Here is a 20213-nt window from a genome sequence, read left to right as displayed (position 1 = left end):
TCGAGCATTCTTTGCAAAAATGAATGTGCACATCTTTAACATTTTGTTCAATGAGGTAAAAAAAAAAAACAAAAGATTTTAAGCAGCACAACATGCAGGCGGCAGCAGCAATGCACAGGTCTTCAGATGTCATCAGCACTTCGGCAACCACATTAATGACCAATTCAAGTTCCACATTAGCTTCCACTCCTCACCAAGCTCAAACCGATCATTGTGTGCAATACATTGTATCGATTACTGCGCTCCAAGCCTGCTTCCCTTTCCCAAAGTATCCAAACCCTGAAAGATGACCTGGGGTACAGCTGGCTCTGGTTCCCTACAGTCGAACCTGAAGAGGAAGGTGCGCTGTCCGGACGTTAATTCTTCAATTTCTGCACACAAATATCCTTGCCCCTTCCAAAGCTGGCTTCACAAGGTGAGTGCCCTGAAGTCCACCCACATGCACGACTGCTTGTCTACAGCCAGAGACCCCAGGGATCGATGGGGAGCGATTCCATCCGGTGACCTGAGTTACCAGGACACTCAAACGCTACCAGGTGGGGCTGGCCCGGAAGTGCTGATGAAAAATGGAAACAGGAAACAGCTGTTCTCGCTGCGGACATTGTCCCCACTCGTATGTGCCAGAGTTTTGAGGAATGCCAGTTTCTCTTGAGCTTTGGCCTGGATGTCGTCACCACCTGGCATGACCGCACCAGGGGGCCAGCCCGACGTGGCATCCTCCTGGGAGCTGCAGAGAACGTTGTGTCCACTGAGGAGCAGAGTCCAGCCGGCGTGCACCTTACTGTCACATGCACACCTTACTATTATTGTGCTGCTGTTTTTCATGGCCCCTGGAAAGAAACAGCACAGAGGTGGCCTCAACTGCAGCCCAGGCCAAGCCCGAAGAGGGGACCTGCATGAGAGACGTACGTGCCTATCACACACGAAGCCGGGCCTGCTCCCGAAAGCGAGCTGTGCCTCTGCCAGAGATACCAAGCCAGATGGCCAGGTCCTGGGGACTCACCTTGGCGGATGAAGGTCTGGCTGGTGTCCAGCAGAATGTCGCAGCCCTCCACGATCATCCTCTCGATTGCCAGATTCTTCCGTATGTTCTCAGTGTCACTCACTTCATCATGCATCACCCTGTGATGAACACAGAGGGGCTGTTAGCTACCACCCAGCACATCGCCAAGGAAGGGCCCAGCTGTGAGGGTCGGCTGTGAACTTGGACCAATGGAACAGGGCCAGAGCGGGAAGCAGACCGGGACACCAGGCTCAAGCCATACGCCAGAGCAAGCCCAGAGTGCTCCACACATAAAGGGCCGGCCCTCAGCGAGCATCCTGGGGAGTTTGCTTTGCATGCAACCAGAAAGCAATCTACGGACCACTTGCTTCCTAGGCAGGGGAGCACCACAGGTTGGGAGCAGAGAAAACAGACACCTTGGCATTGTCTTGTATAAACTAAATGGATTGAGATGGTAATAAGTGCCCAGGGCAGCAAAACATTGCTTGGAAATGCCAAGCACCTTCTCCAGTGTTTTGCTAAATTTGAGTGTGAAGGTTTAAAGTCATTTTTTGTAGATGCTGAGAAAATAAAGTGAACATTTCCAAATCAACATCAAAATACACTGACTATTAGCTCCATAAATTTACCTGCTATAAAACCTGGCCCAAAGATACATTTTTTTTCTAGGTTAAAATTAATGCGAATGGGGGTTTAGAACTTGGCACGAGCTTGCGTTTGGCCACCAGGGGACTTGGGGATCAGGACTCGAGTTTGCTAGAATGCACGCCCTGTACCAGACCTCAACTCCAAATCAGCCACTGGATGCCCGCTCTGGTCCTTCTCACCGGCTCCCCGCGTACCTGGACAGCTCCTCCAGCTTTGATTTAGCAAACTGCAGACTTTTCCTCTCCACGTGCTCATGGGGCGTGTGGGCCAGGAGCTCATGCAGTGTGATGATGTACCTAGGGATCTGAAAGCAGACAGCGGTCAGGGCGGGCTCCACAAGACCTGGACATGGCGTGGTCATTGCCGTGGCCGCCTCAGCTCCACTCGAGCCTCCGTGTTCCTGCTCAGAGAAACACACTTAGGAGGAACTGTGGGTCACATGGAACACATGCCAAAGAGGACCCCCTAAAGGTGCAGGAGAAGGCGGCCATCAATGACCTGTCCTGTTTCTTTCACGTGGTCCAGGACCACACATTTCCTGAACCCCAGTTTTTGAAACTCAAAGAACATAGTTGCCATCAAGTCACTCTAGGTACCTTCAGAGATATTTTTGTTTGTTTACAGAATTTTTTAAAAGATCAACCATCCTACAGCAATGTTCTCCTTAACAATTAAAACCTGGGAGAAAATATATTGCCTTATTACATTGCGATCTAGTTTCATTTCACAGTAAAAAAAATATATAACGTTTAATTAGATGACGTATTTGTACTTTTGCTTATGGATGGACTCACCAAATTATGTCAAAATCAGCCCTGGCACCTGGACAAAGGCTTTAATAGACCACCTTAGTGCTTTCACTCAAGTTACAATGATTCCACGTGGTGCGTGGGACAGGGTCTTGCTACAGAGTCTGGGCTAGCTGTGGCCGCGCTGTGTAGCTGTTTCCCAAGAACCTGTGTTGTGGTCTCCTCTGTGGACTGGGTCTCAGTCAGCACAGGAAACAAACTCAGAGAATGGGAACAGAAGACTGGCTCCATGGGTCCGTGTGTGCCCCTGCATTCTGCCCTGGGGTGAGTGGGTGTCCACTCATACAGATCGTTCTTGGGGGGCGGGCAGCATCCACAGGCGTCTCACTGCAGCCCAGGGACAAAGTCACGGACGGCATCAGGAAGCACAGAGAACCCTCAATCAGAGCAGGGGGATGGAACAGACCCTCCCCTAGGGACACAGAGGTGGCCTCTGCCTCTTAATTCCAAGAGTCCTTCCCTGAATGACACAGCACTGGCCAGTGCAGTGTCCAGGGACACACACACATTCTGAGGTCCTTTGTCAAAGTTCCTCCAAAGCCAGCGTTCTGCAGGAAACCAAGGCAAGGTGGAGAGGGGCCCCTGCTCAGGGTCCACACTGAAAACCACAAAAGCTCGTTTAGAAGGTGGCTTCGCAGGCCTCAGGGTACCTGGCTGAGCGTCAGTGGCTGCAGCTGAACTTGGCAGCCGGTCACTGGGCCTTGGCACTTTCTGGTGGAGGAACAAATAACCACAAGCAGACCCAGAAAGAGCTGCTTATAAACTCGTTCCCAGAGACCCAGGCATCCTGATAAGTGCTAAATGAACCAAAATTCTGCGTTCACCAAAGGGACAAGTCTCTGTCACTTTGGAGACACCAATTAGTTATCTGTCATCTCAGCCAGCAGCTAGACAGAGTGGCAAGCAGTGGCCTCCTGAGAACATCGTGCTGCCGCTGTTCCGGTCAGAGCTGCCCAAGGACCGTGGGCTCAGTGCTCACGGAACCAAGCCAGCGGGGCCAACTCGGCTGCAGCCAACTCCAAAAGCACGCTGACTCCGAGGAGTAGAAATCAGGTTAATAACAGTGTTTTCTGTAACAAATTCCTTGCCAGGGCCTGCCTTGGCTGGTCCCACTGTTCGATGGAGAGAAATTTCACTGCAACCTCCAAATTCTCCAATTTCTCCCCAGATCAACAAAGCCAGTAACAGCATCAAGAAAAAAAAATAAGAAAGACAAAACCTCGGGAGGAGGAATAACACACTCGCCTTCTCTGTGGTCTGCGCACACACATACTTGCACACACATGCTTGCACACATATGTTTGCACACACACAAGCTACAAGTTCCAGGCCCTCTCCTCTGCCCCTGCCCCTCCTCCAGCCTCTGCCTCCTCATCCAAGCTCCAGACAAAGCCCAGGCCTGAGGGCGCCTGGCTATGAGAACAACCTCACCTTTTCCATCACTGCTCTGTGACAAAAGGGTGCAGTGCCCTGGCTTCCTCCGAGACACACCCAGCTGTAGCTGGGTGCCAGGCTGGGGCCAGAACAGCACTGCTAACTCCCTCACACACCAAGAAGGGAAGGGGATCATCCCGACCTGGGGGAGCAGACAGCTCCAGGCTATCTCCCCTTGTGGGTGAGAGACCACAGCAATGAGGAGACGGCAATGAGGAGACCCAGCAAGCAAACCCTCCGGCTCCTCCTACGCAGGACAGCTTGGCCCAGTCGGGTCTGGGTTACTGGAGAGGAGGCAGAGGCAGGGAGACCAGGCTGGGGCGAATCTCTTGTGCTTTCCCCTCTTGGTCTATTTGGAATAGGACAGGGAAGCGAGGAACACTTCAGGTGCCTTCCCTGCCCGCTCACATCCTGCAGTTGGGCTGACTCTGCTGAGCCCTCTCAGCTTAGGGCTCCCTGGAGCAGGCTGGGATGCAATGCAGCCTTTGGTCACCCGGGTCTCAAGGGAGTCTGAGGACTCCAGTGTCTGGGCTCCAGCTGTGGAGCTGAGGTCACCGTGGTCTTGAGGGAGGGTCTGGAACTAACAGCAGGCTCCGTACCATGCACAGAGGAGCCCTGCACAAACTGCCAGCCGGGAATGTTCACAGAGACAGAGTCACCTGGCTATCCCAGCTCACAATTGGAGGTACATGAACCTTAGCTCCCTTGCTCAATGTCTCCAGCCCAGGTGTCTTTGTCTGACATTACGGGACTTCCCGAGGGCTGGTGAAACGCTCAGTCAGGGAGGCAGGGCATCACGCTCTGGGCTGTAGCAGGGTCAGGGACAGAAGAGGATCCTGGCAGTTTAAGAAACCCAGAGACCTCCCCCAGCCTACCGCCTGGGGCAAGCACAGTTCCTCTGCTGTGGCGATGAGAATTGCTTTGGGAGGGAACTGGACAGTGGGCGGGCGAGGATCCCAGGTGTGGGTAAGGGAACCAGGACCCTAACTGTTCCGAGCGCTTCTCGCAACTCTACCTGGGTATGCAGTGTGACGGAAAAACACTGAGAACCAGGACATGTAAGGAATCTGTTATAATTGAAGTCACAGTGCTCTGACTTCCCTCAAAACCCTTCCCAGGCTGTGGACACACCAGGCTGCATTCCTAAATCCTCCTCCCTCAACACCTCAACACTGTCCTGGCTGGCGTGATATTCTGCATTGATGTCATGCTTCTCTTTCCTGGTCATTTCAACTTCAGGGAAGAGTCAGAAGTCTCATGGTGCCAGACCTGGGGACTAAAGAGGACGAGGACACAGCGTCCTACTTTAGGAGCTGCCTTTTGTTGGACGATGCTCAGCACCAGCATTCACCATGTTTTTTATCACACCTGGTAAAGACAACTCAGGAAAGAGGGACTCCGGAACTGCTGCAGACAGTGGCAAGGATCATGAGTGTGCTCAGGCTGGAGAATGTGGGGACGGGAGATAAAGGCAACGTCTCTCATTGTACTAATTCTTTAAAAATTTAAACATTCACCACACATTTCAATGTATGTTCACCTGATTTGGAGATACTGAACAGACACCATTTGGGGTGCTGAATCATAACCTGAGACAACCACCCAAAACTCCCATAGAATCACAGGAATGACACATTATATAAAATGTGTCACTATAAATAAAACCTCAAATTCCAAGTCAGTATACAGTAAACATAAAAGTCTGAATTTTTTTCTGTGACATATTTCTTCTAAGAGGCAAAAGTTCAAACAATTTAGTTTTGTAAGGAAGCAAGTATTATAAAGTTTCAGCATCCTGCAGTGGTTTCAAGTGCATCTTTGTGGCTGTGAGAAATCTTACTAAATGTCTGCTGTGACTCTGGGTTTTTGGGAAGGACTGACAAACCCAGGGCCATGAGGAGCCACAGTAGCGTGGCAACAACACGGCCCAGGCAGACGACGCCTGCTGCGAGGACACAGCGCTCCCTGAAACTCGACACACATGACCAGCAAGTTTGAGTCACCATGGGACACCAAGGCAGCCTCACAGAAGCCCCGTAAATTCCACGCTGAACCCAGAGCCTGTGCAGATCAGAATCGGCACTTTGCAAAGAACCGAAGGGTCAGCGTGCAGGGCCTCTGCGGTCATCAGTGGTGAAGCCCAAAACCCAGAGAAGAAGCAAGGACGTTTGATCATTGGCCACCTCCCTGCCTTGGTGAGGCCGCCTGACCAGGTGCCAGGAGACCCCGCCAGGGCTGCTGGCCACGTCCCACAGCCTCTCTGACCAGGGAGGCCCTGGCGCTATCGGGCTGGGGGATGGGCCACCACGCAGGCCTTCCCGGCAGGCACTCCGGGCCCCAGAAGCTTTTGTGCAACCACCATTCACTCGAACAGTTGCACAGAATCCTATTTCTGTAAACCTAATAATATTTTTAAACAGGCTGGAGGAGGAGACTCCATGCAAGAGGTCTGGGTAGAAACTTTCTATAAAGAGAAAACTGCGCTGCTTTTCCGGAAAATCATTCCCAGCTATGCGCTTCAGAACTGTCTGCCTGCGGGGCTGGGAGCGGGCTCAGTGGGACGGCCGGCACCTGCCGGCCTGTGAGAGACCCTGGAGGCGACCCGGGCACTGCACAGAGAAAGAAAGAAGCAAAGGAGGGCGGGAGAGAAGGAAGAAATGAGGGCGGTGCGGAGGGAGGGAAGAAAAAAGAGAAAGAATGAGGCAGACAGGGAGGGAGGGAGCACAGAAAAAGAAAAGAAAGAGGGAAGGAAAAGAGAAGAGGATCAGAAGATGCCTGGCTTCTTCTGTGAACTAGACAGCACACACATGGCCCACCCGCCTGTCACAGGAGGCAGCAGTCTGAGCCTCTCCAGTCACAGCAGGCATCGGGGACTCAGAGCGGCCCTAGCACCCTCTCAGGACGGCCCCCAGCAGGTACCTGGAACATGGGGTAGGTCAGGAAGGTCTCCAGCATCCTCCCCTCGCAGGCAGGGTTGGCTTCGTACTGCTTCAAGAGCTTGTCGAAGTCTCTGTTCTGCTTGCAGGTGGCGAGCACCTGGAGGCTGTACTGGTGATTCCGCACGAATTCCTGGTAGATGTTCAGCATGGGCAGCAAGATATCGAACAGATCGGCTGGAAAAGAGGAAGGCAGTGGCCATTTCCCTCAACGCGCAGTAAATTACGTGCACCTGAGGGGAAGGCAGGGGGCGTCCCGCTTGGGGGGGACACAGGGTCCTGCTCCAAAAGCCCGATGAAGGGCAGGTCAGGGAGAGCACACTGGAAGCAGAACAGGACTCAGCCTGAGTGGCCACAAGGCAACTACCCAGGCAGGGCCGAAGAACCCACAAGCCGAGATGGCTCCCGTGGGGAAGGAGCCCAGGGCAGCAGGGGAGGCCAGATAGCCAAGCTTCAGGACAGCCAAGGTTCATCCACTCCAGCCGCAGACACCCCTGACACCGGGGTGACAGGACACACTCACCTAAAATCAAGGTGGGCCAGTTCGCAATCCGCGCCTTGAGTCCTTGATGGAATATTTCATGAAGAAACATGATTGTCTCGCTGTTTCAAAAAAGGAGAAAAATAATACGACTTGGCCACCACAGTGTCTCTGCTTAGTCAAAGAAGTCTAATGAGCAGTAAAAGCCCCAAAGTATGCGCCAAACACTGAAAGACCAGAAGCAGCCCCCTTCACTCCAGTGAAAGCGCATTTTCTACGCTCAGAGCCGCAGTCAGACTGATTGTCACACTACTAAAGGCGGGGTCCCTTTGCCTTTCATAGTTCATTCTGCGAACCCAAATAAGGAGCCTCTCTTGCAATGAAACAAGTTTTGACAGAAGGAGGGAGGGGAGAAATCCACACCAAACCTTTTGACAGAACTGTATTCCCCTCTACAGAAATGTAACATACTCCTCTGAAAAGGGTGAAACCTACACTGATACTAAAATGAGAACTGTGCATGAATTAGGGTTGCACCTTCCTAAAGGGGCCAAGAAGGGTAGCTACAGAAGAGAAGATCTCTTATTACATCAACACATCACAACAAGCCTTTAACATCTTTTTTGAATTAAAGCACTGGCACAATCAAAACCAGAATTCTTTAGTGCGCAAATACCACACTTTCTTTACACATGTCTCTATAGGTGGACACACAGGCTGCTTCTAAGATTTAGCTCTTACGAGCAGTGTTGCTATAAATATGGTGTGCGTGGATCACTGTGATGCAATGCCTTTAATTCTCACAGGGAGCTTTCTAGAAAGAGAAGAGCTGGGTCAAATGGAATTTCTAGTTTTAGTTTCTGAGGCCTCTCGACACTGACTTCCACAGCAGTGGTTGTGCTAGTTGACGTCCTCTCTATGATGTAGAATTGCACCCTTCCCTCCACAGCCTCACCAGCTGTTAACAATCTGTTATTGTTATTATTTGATTTCTTGATGTGGCCGTTCTTTCCAGGGCAGGTTAAAATCTCAAGCATTGTTATAATTTGCATTTCTCTAATGGCAAGCGATGTTGAACATTTCTGCATATATGTATTGTTCATATAAAATATAAACTTGAAACATTTGCAGAAAAATAGACGTACCTTGAGACCATAATGTTAAGTGACATAAACTGGATGCACCAGCTTAAATATCACATGGTTTCTCTTATATGAGAAATGCAAATTAGAAACAAAGAGCAAAATAAAAGAAATAGGGAGACAGCTATTCTTCAAATGAGAAGGGAAACAAGAGATGGAAGGAAGAGAGAGAGAGGAGAAGAAAAAGGATGAAAAAAAGGAATTACAGGGTGTCATGTCCATGTACCAACTCCCCAAAATAATCTTATGTAAACATTATGTACTGCAAACATGAACTAAGGAAAATAAAAAACAACATTTAGAAACTTTTTAAAAACAGAATTACTCCTCTCAGTGAAATAACTTGGCTTGCTGTAAGTCAAATTCCATTAGAATTCACATCAAGGAGAAGTGATCACTATGTCCAAAGGGTCCATGAAATAAACAAGGCACAGCTTGAAGGCTGTGATGCTTTTTTTATAGAAAGTTTAAATAAGGGGGGGATTTAGCTCAGCAGCACAAGCACCTGTCTAGCAGTAATCCCCCCCCCAAAAAAAGTTTTAAAAAGGAGTGTTTTTTGCTCCAGCCTATAAAATAAATCAAGTTTGTCGAGTTTTGTAAATATTCTTTCAGTCAATGTTCCTTCCTCCTTTCAGACAGACTATGTTTCCCAGACTCCCTTGCAGCTATATTCTGGGTGCAAATTCTGTTCCACCAATATAGCTGCTTGGCATAACACAGAAGGTAAAAGCAATTGTTGAAATAAAAAGCAGATTGCCAGGAATCCCCCTCAAAATCCTTCCCTCACCTCAAACATACTTACTCCATCATTCTCACCACTTTAATCACACCTCACGCATTTCATTTATTCACTATCCATGGTCTGTCTGTTTGCATCCAAATTTAATCCCATGAAACTTGAAACTTTCTGCTTTGTTCAGCAATTAATCATCAGTAATAAGAACACTATAAATATCTGTTGAGCAATTAAGTTCAGCAAGGATTCTCAGGCCCTTAGTTTCCATCTTCTAAAAGTGCTCGTGTGTAAACTAGATGCAAAGATCCCCAATATCTCATTCCTCTCTGTGACTGAGACAGTATCTTTCCCACACACTCACCCTACACAACCACAGAAGCAAAGTAAACTGAGGAAGCAGAAAGCCATGCTTCCAGAGGTCTGTGAACTGGTACTAACAACCAAATGCAATGCAGTGCTGGCTTCATTACTGTGAAAATCACGAGCCATGGAGATGGAATCCTGCAGCCTAACCTTTTGATAATAAGGAAGAGATCTTCTAAGACCTGCAAGTGGGTTTTGCCTGACTCTGGACTTGGGCAAAGCCCCACCTGTTAAGGAAAATACTACTGACGTCGTCGTGGCTGATGGGCGGCTTCTTGGAGCTGGCAGCCATGCGCAGGGGCCGCAGGAAGCCGTTGACCAACACGTGGAGCTGGTGCACGTACTCGGACTCGGCCTCCACCATGGCAAACACAATTTGGTTCCTCTTGCGCATGCTCTCAGCGTGAGGAGAGCAGATGTAGTCCTGCACAATGGTCTTCCACTTCCTCCTGCACAGCCAGCCCCGCATGAAGCTCTGGACCTGCAGAACAGAGAGAATTGCAGTGACCTGTGGGCCTGGCTTTCTTACACCAGGCATGATGACTGAGGCAGGAGGATCTTCGCCCGGTGATTTATCAAGACCCTGCTTCAAAACAGAAACTAGAGAAAGGGCTGGGCCCATGGCTCATGCAAAGATCTTGGGATCAGATCTTCAGGACTAGGAGAAGAACACACTGCACCTTCATGGGGACACCAGTGTCTGCTGTCAAGAAGATAAAGGCAGGCTTTCTCCAAATAGCAAGAAAAAAGGATGATTTTAAGCACAGTATTTTTTTCTCAGGTTCAGGAGTTTCTCCCATAGTTTAAGCTCTCAGGCTTCTCCACATGAACTCTACAATATAGCACTTCACATTTATTAATAACACTTCAAGAAAGGAAGACATTGAAGGGCTCTCTTTAAAAAACTGTTTAAAATTGTGGTTTCAAGCAAACTGAAAATGTACCATGTTTTCTTTTTAATAGCACAGCACTGAACCCAGGGCCTCATGCAGGAGAGGCCAGCGTGCTCTGAGACACCTCCCCTGTTGATTTTTAAGTATCCAGTTGGTGGTTTTTCATGATTTTCAAGCACATGGGTCAGCGGTGGTTGGTGAGTCTGGAAAGAGATCTTTGAACAGCCTCCATCGGGTCCTTCCGAGTGGCTGTCACTGGCCACTGGAGCTGTGCCCCCTCTCGGCTGCTGCATTAGTGGGCCCCGAGCACGGGCACATGGGCATCTCTGCAGCACCCTTCCCTCGTTCCCTTGGCCCTTTAGCGGGATGCAGATCGCTGGCTGGCAGGGCAATGCTGCTGTTTAAATTTTTAGCAGCCGTTTTCCACACTGGTTGCTCCCAGCTACCTGGCGCCAGCGTCCTGATTCTGCATGGCTTCCCCATACCAAGCCATTTCCTGTCTTTCTGTGACATCAGCGGTCATGGCCAGTGGGGAGTGACAGCTCCCTGTGGGTTATATTTGCATCCCTGTCATGATCCGTGGTGCTGAACATCTCTTCAATTGCTCACTGGCCATTTGTGTATGTCTTTGGACAGTGGTGTATTTAAATCCTGCCCGTTTTAAATCGGGTCTCTGATTTCTTCACATTGTTGAGTTTTGGTTTTTAAGATTCAAAAATAAACCTCAGAATTCAGCTCCCCCCTTCTGCCAATGACCACACTGAATCTGAAGGTAAATCACCCAGCTGTAACCGGACTGCCACTTCCCAGCAGGGCTTTTTTAATAGTAAAGAAACTTACTCATTATCGTGCATGATATGAATATAAACTACTTGCAACAGTGATTACTTTGTGAAAAAGAACATGAAATATAATTTAATATAAAATATATTTTGCAGAAACATCATGGACTCTAGGACTGACCTGGATTAGTTATGATATAAAAAAACTATAAGCAAATCTGAGACACAGCACCATTTGACTCAGTCAATCAACAAACCCCGATTGTGTGCCTTCCAAATGCCCAGATACTTCCTGGGTGCTGAGCAGATGGGTTTGCATCATTGTCCTTACCCAGAGTTTCTACCACCGACCAACAGGGCGACCTTGGACTCTGATCCTGTTTCCTCATCTACAAAACAACTGACCCAGAATTGTGAAGTCTTCTCTAAATATAAAAATGATAGGATGATTGAGATTTGTCACATTAGATGTGGCAGATTCAGCCACAAACAACCCTGCAAATTCACTAATAACTAAAGTGTCAATTTACTACCAAGCTTTTGTTAAGAGCACTGTTACCCAACACTTCTTTACACTCTTTAAATTTTCTTGAACACTCTTTTCCTACATGGTCTAAATGACCGTGTGCTTGGACCCTGATCCTTCTTTGCAGTGGCTACCATGTCCTCATTTGCCTTCAGATGCTGACCCACTATTATGCAGGCATTGAAGCTGAACAGTACCATTAAGCATGTTTGATAGATTCTGTGGGGGAACTGCTGGGTGAGGTGGTGCATGCCTGAAACCCTATCCTGGGGGTACTGAGGCAGGAGGACAGAAAGTTCAGAGCCTGGTAAATGTGGCAAGACTTTGTCTCAAACTAAAAGATAGAAAGGGCAACGGAGGTAGTTCAGTGAAAAGCCCTAGTTCAATCCCAGTGCCACAAAAAAATTACATGGGGAAATTATATGTGTATTTCTTGGGGCGATCTAATGGAAAATTCCTGTGAGTTACAACCAACTTTAAGTTGCAAATCTGACATGAAAAAAATTACATTTTTCCAAGATAAGAATAAAGAAGCAATCAACTTGCAAATGCATTCCTTTCCACAGATATGACTTTGATTTAGGAAATTAAAGATCATAAAGCTAATTTCGAAACCTACTGAATAAGTTCAGAAGCGCATTTAAAAATTACTTCTATTAAGAATTAAAACGGTAGAAAAATGTAAAAAATATATTTTATCATTAAATAGAAGTGTTTTTAAAAATCAACAATTAAATTTAGAGTTAAATGCAATCGCTCTGTGCTCTTGGGCAGGTGTTCTCTGTGCATAATAGCAGCTGCTTCTCATATTTACTAAAAGACCAGCTTCCATGGAGCTGAGATGAAAATTGGATTTTATTAATATCTTTGTTTACATGCAACTGTACACTGTTAAAAGAAAAGAAATAGCACTAATCTTATAATGCAATAACAGAAACCAAATTCAAAATAAAATTTTAAACTCTAAGAAAAGAATGGTTTTGCTTTTTTATTTCTTTTAAAGTGAAAATATTCGACTTAGTCCAAAGAATTACTTCTATGCCAAACCCAAGCAAGTACTTAGTTAAACTTTTGTTACAGTGAAAATGAAATAGTGCTTTAATATAGAAAAACAGGAATAAGAAAACATTAAGATGTGAAACTGTATATCCAGGAAGAGTGCTTCAAATAGGATGCTTTCTACATAATTTTATACCAAGCAGTGTGTCTTACATGAGACAATTAAGAACACAAAACAAAATTGGAATTGTAAAAAATCCAAAGGCAGTGGCCTGGAGAGTGTGCAAGTCTTTCTTCTGGAAAAGCTGTGCAATTATAAGAAATGACATCAAGAATCAGCAAACAAAATCACATCAAATTAAAAAGCTACTGCCCAGCTCAGCAAATCACCAACAGGGTAAAGACACAACCTACAGAATGGGAAAACATTTTGCCAGCTAAAATTTCTCCTCAGACGGAAGACTAATATCTAAATATATAAAGAACTCAAAAAATGAGACCCTCCAAAATAAAAGACCCACTTAAAATGGGCAGATATTTCTCAAAAGATATTTTGAACAGATATTTCTCAAAAGAAGTAAAAATGGCTAATAAATATATGAAAAAAACTTTAACATTGTTGGCCATTACAGAAATGCAAATTAAAACAACACCAAGATTCCATCTCATTCCAGAAAGAACGGCTGCCATCAAGATATCAAACAGTAACAACTGCTGGCAAGACTGCAGGGGATAAAGATTTCTACGTTGCTGGTGGGAATGTAAACTGGTACAATCACCAAGGAAATGACTATGGAGATCCCTCATAAAACTAAAATGAGAAATTCCATTCTGCCCAGCTTTTGTCCTACTAGGAGTCTTCCTCAAAGAGCTAAAGACATCCTATTGCACTGCATAGCATAAGCATCCTGTGTGTTCCACTGAAAGATTAATAAATAAATAAAACGTATTTAAACATGACGGAATGGACTGGGGATTTAGTTCAGCAACATAAGCGCCTGCCTTGCAAGCAGGCAGTCGTGAGTTCGACCCCAGTACCGATAAAAAGGAAAAAGACAAAAAAAAAAAAAAAAAAGACGGAGTACCACTTTGCCATAAAAAGGATAAACTTGCGTCACATGTAGGAAAATGGATGAATCTTGAGGCCATAATCTTTTTTTTTTGGGAATAGAATGTCTTTATTTCAATCTAACAAAATCCATCTATGACAAGCCAACAGCTAACATCATACTAAAGGGTCAGAAACTGGAAGCTTTCACTATAAAATCAGAAATAATACAAGGATACCCATTATCACCACTCCTGTTCACTGCAGTTCTGGAAACATCAGAACAATTAGAAAAGAAATAAAAGGACTATCAGTAGGAAAGTGATAGGCCAAACTATCATTATCTGCTGATGACATTACAGGACAAAGAAGACCCTCCAAACTCCACCAAATATCCTAGAATCAACAACCAAGTTTGGTAATAGCAGGATACAAGGTCAACACTCAAAAACCAACAGCATTCCTGCACACCAATAACAAACTCACTGAGTGTCTCAGTAACTTTTCACTCGTTATTGAGACAAAAGAGCTGACACCCAAAGGAAGGAAGGAAGGAATAAATAAATATATTTATTAGCCATTTTTACTTCTTTTGAGAAATATATGTTACTTCAGTAGCCCCTTTTTAAGTGGGTCTTTTATTTTGGGGGTCTCAGTTTTTGAGTTCTGTATATATTTTAGATATTAGTCTTCTGTCTGAGGAGAAATTTTAGCTGGCAAAATTTTTCCCATTCTGTAGGTTGTGTCTTCACCCTGTTGGTGATTTGCTGAGCTGGGCAGGAAGGAAGGAAAGGTTTATTTCTTACAGTTTTTGGAGGTTTTAGTCCATACTGAGCTGGCTCCAAGATAGGGTGGCATGGCTGAGGGGCAGCTGTTCATGGTGGCTGCAAACAGCAAGATTGAACAGGGCAAAAAAGGGAAAACATGCTTTCTTCCCGCCCTTTCATTATATGTCTGCTCCGCCCCTTGGCAGGTGCAGCACTCACACCACCAATCCCAGAGCTAGACAATGAACCAATCACAAACACCAGATTTGGCCTCCTCTGTGACTACATGAGGCTTGGGGGCCACGTAGACACAAACCACAACACTGAGAAATCATGGAAACATCTTTCACAGCAGCATCAAGAGAAATGAAATGCCTAGGAATCACCCAACAAAGGAGCAAAAGAATTTTACATTCCAATACTTTGAAATAATTTCAATACTTTGAAAAAGGAGAATCAAGAGGGTATCAGAAAATGGACAGCTATACCCTGTTCTTGGATATGCAGAGGTCATAATCTTAAGGGAAATAAATCAGACACACCAGCTTAAATACTGCATAGTCTCTCTTACATGAAAAACTAAAAACTGTAAGTCAAAAAGCAAAACAAAAGAGAGACCATAGAAGGTATGGAGACAGATCTTTTGCAAATGGGAAGGGAACCCCAAAGATGGGCAGGAGCCAGGAAGGAGGTGGACAGAGAATTCGGATGTGCTGTGTCCATTCGCCAGCTCCCCATGGGGACAGTAACCACTGTGTACTGCAAACATCTGCTAATAAAAACAAAAACTGAAAAGTAGCAAAACACAACACAAAAGAAAAACTGCATGATTATAAATCTGCCAGACAGAAAGATCTGCTGTTTGTGAGGTGAAACGGGACTCAAGCACAATAAAACAAACTGAGCATATGCATTGCTTTACTTAATTTTCTCCAAATTCCTCGTGTGTCCAAAAAAGAAATCTTCCTAAGCAAGCACTAAAGACTAATGGTTTAAAAATTGCTTTGATCTGGCCATGGTGGTGCACACCAGTAATCCCAACACATGGGAGTCTGAGGCGGGAGGATCACTGTGAGTTCAAAGCCAGCCTGTGCTACAAAGTGAGTTCAAGGCCAGCCTGAAGTATAGAGTGAAAGTTTGTCTCAAAAAGAAAAAAAAAAAAAAAAAAAAGGAGAAGAAAATTGCTTTGCAAATGCAATTTTTAAATTCTCCCAAACAGGAGCAACAGAGCTGGGAGGTAGACAGTGCCCCCACCCTGCCTGTGTGCGCTGGATATGGGGTGCAGGCTTCCTTCCTTGGGGGTGGGGGTCAAGAGCGGCATGAGCACACAGGAGCTCAGCTGGGATTCTTCAGTGCAGCCCGGGCTGTCACCTGGAGGGAAGGTACTGTTTCAGCCGGACACCACTGGGAGACCTCACCTCATAGCAAACAGTGGGTCGGCATGCTGAGCACTCCAGAGCACTCCAGAGTCCTGCCTTGTGCCTTTTTTCTTTTCTTTCTTTTTCTTATTTTCTCTAATCACCTGAAATGAACCCAGCTTTCCCGATGCGCTACATTCTCAGCCCTTCTGATTGATTTATTTTTAATTCTGAGACAGAGTCTTGCTAGGTTGTCCAGACTAGGCTCCAACTTTCCATCTTCCTGCCTCAGCCTCTAAAGAGTGCTCAGATCCTAAATGCACTGCCATACCCCACTCATCCTACCTTTTTAATCTTCTTGATGTCAGGGTCCTCATCTTCTTGGTGGCTTTGGTAAGGGCGCATCCGTTCCTTGGTTTTGTTCAGGGCAATAATCTGGAATGCAAAATGGTTGGCTTCACCAGCTGGGAGCCATTCGAGCAGCCATGGCTCACTGGAAGCTCTGCCCAAAGTGCCCCAGGGATTTGCCCTCCACGAGCCTTCTCCTCCCGGCCCCTGGGGTAGGGAAGCACACACTTGACCCCAAGCTCCCAACCAAAGAGCTGGCACGAGGAGACATGCAACATGTGACCAGAGGGTGGTTAGGAGGAGCGCGAGCCCGGAGCCTCTGTGACGAGTGGGTCCCTGCTCCCACAGGCAGCTTCTCGAGATGCCCAGTGGGCTCTAAGCACTGGACACTGCTTAAAGCTCATGTGACTGCAAATGGTGGTGGCCTTCCAGGGGTGTAGCATGGGGTCCCGGGCCTCCGTGGATTCTGCACAGGAAATCTCACCCCAATAGGGTCAGGCCCGCCCACTACGGACCCCTCAGAAAGGGGAGGAAGGACGGAGACAGCTGCAGTCTCCCTGCCCACCTCCGGCTCAGCCCTGTGACCCCTGGTAATTCAAGATCACCACGCCATGACCTTCCCTAGACAGCAAGAATCCAAACAAATCCACAGAGCTGCCATACCTAAAAGCCAGGAGCACAGGACTGCCACAGAGCCATCTCTGGGTCTCCTCCCAAATGCTCTGGGAGGCAGAAAGTAAACTGAGTAGGAGATGCAGTGAAGCTCTGCAAGGGCCTCAGGAGGCCTCTGCTCCTGCTCCCGTTCCTGCTCCTGCCCAGGCCCCGGCTCGTTTCTGCTGCAGTCTGCATCACGTGCAAAGTGACACAGTGAACACTGGGGAGCGTGGCTCAGGATGCACACCCCCTTGGCAGGGGGATGCCAGCCCCTTTCTCTGCCACATTAGTACCTGCTCTCACCCACTGTGGTGCAGAGAACTAGGTGATTCCATCTTAAATTACAGTGCCTAATACAGACTGACAGTGAAGTGCAGGTGACCCCTTCCCAATGGACAGGGCTAGCACAAGGCCGAGGGCACCAGACAGGACACCCCAGGGATTGGAGGTGCCAGGGTGCAAAGCGTCCCGAGGGAAGGTGTAAGGGCACAGAGGACAGTGATGTCTAATGAGAGACAGTGGCCACGCCTCTAGGACCCTCCTGCCCTGGAGCAAGCACAGCGAGTACATGGCTGCTCCGGCCTGGCTCCTGCCTCGAACCTAAGAAGACACCGTGGCACCACTGATAAATCCTCTCTCTGGCCACCTATCTGCTCCTCTGTGATGGCTCCTTTCCCTGGGGACCCAGCCTGCTCCACAGACAGAGACCAGGGCTCCCTGTCACTCCACAGGCCTGTGACCTTCCTCTCCCAAGTGCAGGGCACAAGAGGAGCGGACAGGCAGGGTGGGAAAGCCCATTCATGTGCCCACATGCGATCTGTACAATTCTGGGGGAGGTTGGGCCCCTCAGATCTGCAATCACTTCCTGTCCTTTCTGCACCTGAACTCCATGACAGAGTCACGATCGTTAATACTAAATCGCCAAAAGACGGTTTTCCAGCCAGTACCTGACTTCTGCTCAAAGGAAGGACAGTAAGAGCACACAAGGGAAAGTGAGCTTCTCATGATGCTGCGTTCCCAGAGCACCTGCGCCTTCGCCTGATGCAGACCACAGGTCCCGGTGAAGGTCGGAAGCCTGGCCACGTGTGTGGATGGCCCAGGAACTGAGCCTGGAGTTGGAGGTTTGGCCTTGAACATGACACAGATAATTGAGGGGAGAAGACAGAAGACTGGAAATGAGGGGAAGAGCTCTTCCACCTGCAGCTACCTCTGACTTGAGCCTCTCGATCTCCGTGTCCTGGTCTTCCAGCTGGTGTCGGAGCTGGTTCGCTGCGATCTTCTCCGTCTCCACAATCTGAACCAGGTGGATGTACTTCTGCATCAGCACCTCCCTCTCTATCAGGATGTCGGCGTAGCTGGAGAGGGAGCGACATGGTTAGGCCTGTGGCCTCACATAGCGCAGTCCCAGCCAGAGGGACACACGCTGCAGTCTCGTCACCGGCCAACTCCCCCGTCCACCAAGTCACCATGCTGCAGAACTGGACCTGCTGAGAGGAACTGCTGGGACCCTAACTCTGTCCGAAGCTGACAGGCGCCTGATGCCAGGAGGCTGAGTGTGGAGAAGCCAAGCCTGCTCCTGGGTTTTTATGGATGGTGCGATGCTGGGGAGCTGAAACACGGCTCCCAGGGCTTCCTGTACTTCCTGCAGTGATAAAATGCATGCGCCTCTGTCCCCATAACCCTTCCCAAACGGTGTGGTGAGGGTGATAATGAGTAACAGTTGTGACACACTGAGTGCACAGAGGGTGACCTGGCCCCACCCTCCAGCAGCCCAGGAAACTGGACAACTGGTCCTCATAGATTCTTTACTGGACTCAGGGCGCACTGCAGCTGGTCAGCAGAGCTAGGCCTACGTCTGGCCCAAAGCTCGCATCCTCAGCCTCAAGCCATACCAGCAATGTGAAGCACAGAGCTCTCAGGGACACAAACGGCCCTAGTCAGCACCTGAGCCGCAGGTTCACCACTGCTGACCCTCAGCATAGCTCGAGGAGACAGTTGGCCTACACTAGGCCCAGGCCCTTCCTCCTCCAGTTCTGGGGCTCAAGGAAGATGTGAACCCAGGACCCAGGCATGGCTGCTGTCAGGCTGCCTGGCCACATCCCTGCCAGAGCCGTCAAAGCACACCGTATGGGGAAGAAAGGAATAGGGGACCTGAGACTCGTGGGGAGCCTGTGACAGAACAGGATGCTCTCGGGGCTCCCAGAGGCTTCTATACTCGGCTCCTGTCCCACAGGACATCTGAATACTGACGGGGCCCAGTAAGATCCTTCTGGCACACTGTCTGTCTAACCCGAGCTTCTATGAAACAGCTAAGGGTCTCTTTCAATGGACAAAGCCTGAAGCGAACACTAAAGCCCCCTTTTACTCCAGCTGCTCTGACGTTCTTGGCCCTGCCTTCTGGCAGGCGCATCTAAAAGGACAAGACCAGGGCAGGAGTGGTTTCAGGTCACTGCAGGAAGCACTGCAGGGGAGAAGGGCTGAGCAGCCAGGAGAGGAGGGAGGAAGGAGAAGAGAAGAGCAGGACCTGCCCAGAAGGACGCTTGAGGCATTTTACAGGGAGGAAACAACAGAACAGGAGAAAAGCAACTACTGCAATCAAATGCTGTCCTTTCTCATCCACTTAGTAGAAATATGGCAGACAGGTTACACGAGGGAGGGGCACAGAATTCCCCGTTCCTGTTGAACAAGGAGAAAGCAATACAGTGTAGGACACAGGGCAGAGTCCCAGGCCACATCCCCACGCTGCCCCTTCCCTTCCCAGCTCCCATGCATAGGCTAGGAAAAGCACTTTCTGTTAAAGACCCCCTCGTGACCTCCAACAGACCAGGCAGGCTGTGAAACTTCATGAAGGAAAAGCTAAGCAGAACTTGCATGGTGGGAACTGGAGAAGAGGCGGTCCAAGATGTGGGGCTTGTTGGGCTGTCCCCGACTCACAGGCCCCAAGAAGTGCCAGCTCTGAGCCACCAAACCAAAGCAGGGTCCACGTGGGTGGCAGCCACCACCCGCAGGACAGCTGGAAGCCTGCTTCCTCCTGGTTACTCCACATCCAGACACCCCCTAAAGCCACGTGTGTCATGGGTGGCACCTTCAGAATGGATGGATGAATCCTGGGACTCCCAGCTGTGAGCAGGTGGGGCCAGTTTGGAAGGGGCGGTCTGAGGGGCGTGGCCCAGCAGGGCGCATCTCCCTCCCAGCTCCTCCCTTCCCTCAAGGCTCCTTGGCCAGGCCACCCTGCTCTGAAGCCAGCCAGCCAGGGACTGAAAGGTGAGTCACAATACACCTCTCT

General features: G+C 48.5%; 1 protein-coding gene across 4 annotated transcripts in view; it reads right to left on the bottom strand.

Moving 5' to 3' along the window:
* Nucleotides 1–20213, bottom strand: part of Rasgrf2 (Ras protein specific guanine nucleotide releasing factor 2) — a 171145-nt gene that overhangs the window by 98432 nt on the left and 52500 nt on the right. For all 4 annotated transcript variants that reach the window (XM_063245278.1, XM_063245279.1, XM_003479514.5 and 1 more), the window contains exons 3-9: nucleotides 18135–18282; nucleotides 16271–16360; nucleotides 9780–10033; nucleotides 7354–7433; nucleotides 6814–7007; nucleotides 1846–1955; nucleotides 1004–1122 (exon numbers count right to left, since the gene is read on the bottom strand). In XM_063245278.1, coding sequence (XP_063101348.1) covers nucleotides 1004–1122; nucleotides 1846–1955; nucleotides 6814–7007; nucleotides 7354–7433; nucleotides 9780–10033; nucleotides 16271–16360; nucleotides 18135–18282 — 995 coding nt within the window. The remainder of the gene's footprint in view (nucleotides 1–1003; nucleotides 1123–1845; nucleotides 1956–6813; nucleotides 7008–7353; nucleotides 7434–9779; nucleotides 10034–16270; nucleotides 16361–18134; nucleotides 18283–20213) is intronic.

Source organism: Cavia porcellus, unplaced genomic scaffold (genome assembly GCF_034190915.1).
Source record: "Cavia porcellus strain 051 isolate PalLab524CR breed Dunkin Hartley unplaced genomic scaffold, mCavPor4.1 scaffold_2, whole genome shotgun sequence".
Taxonomy (NCBI): Eukaryota; Metazoa; Chordata; class Mammalia; order Rodentia; family Caviidae; genus Cavia; species Cavia porcellus.
Note: the sequence above shows the minus strand (reverse complement) of the source record. Positions and strands in the feature narration are given on the sequence as shown.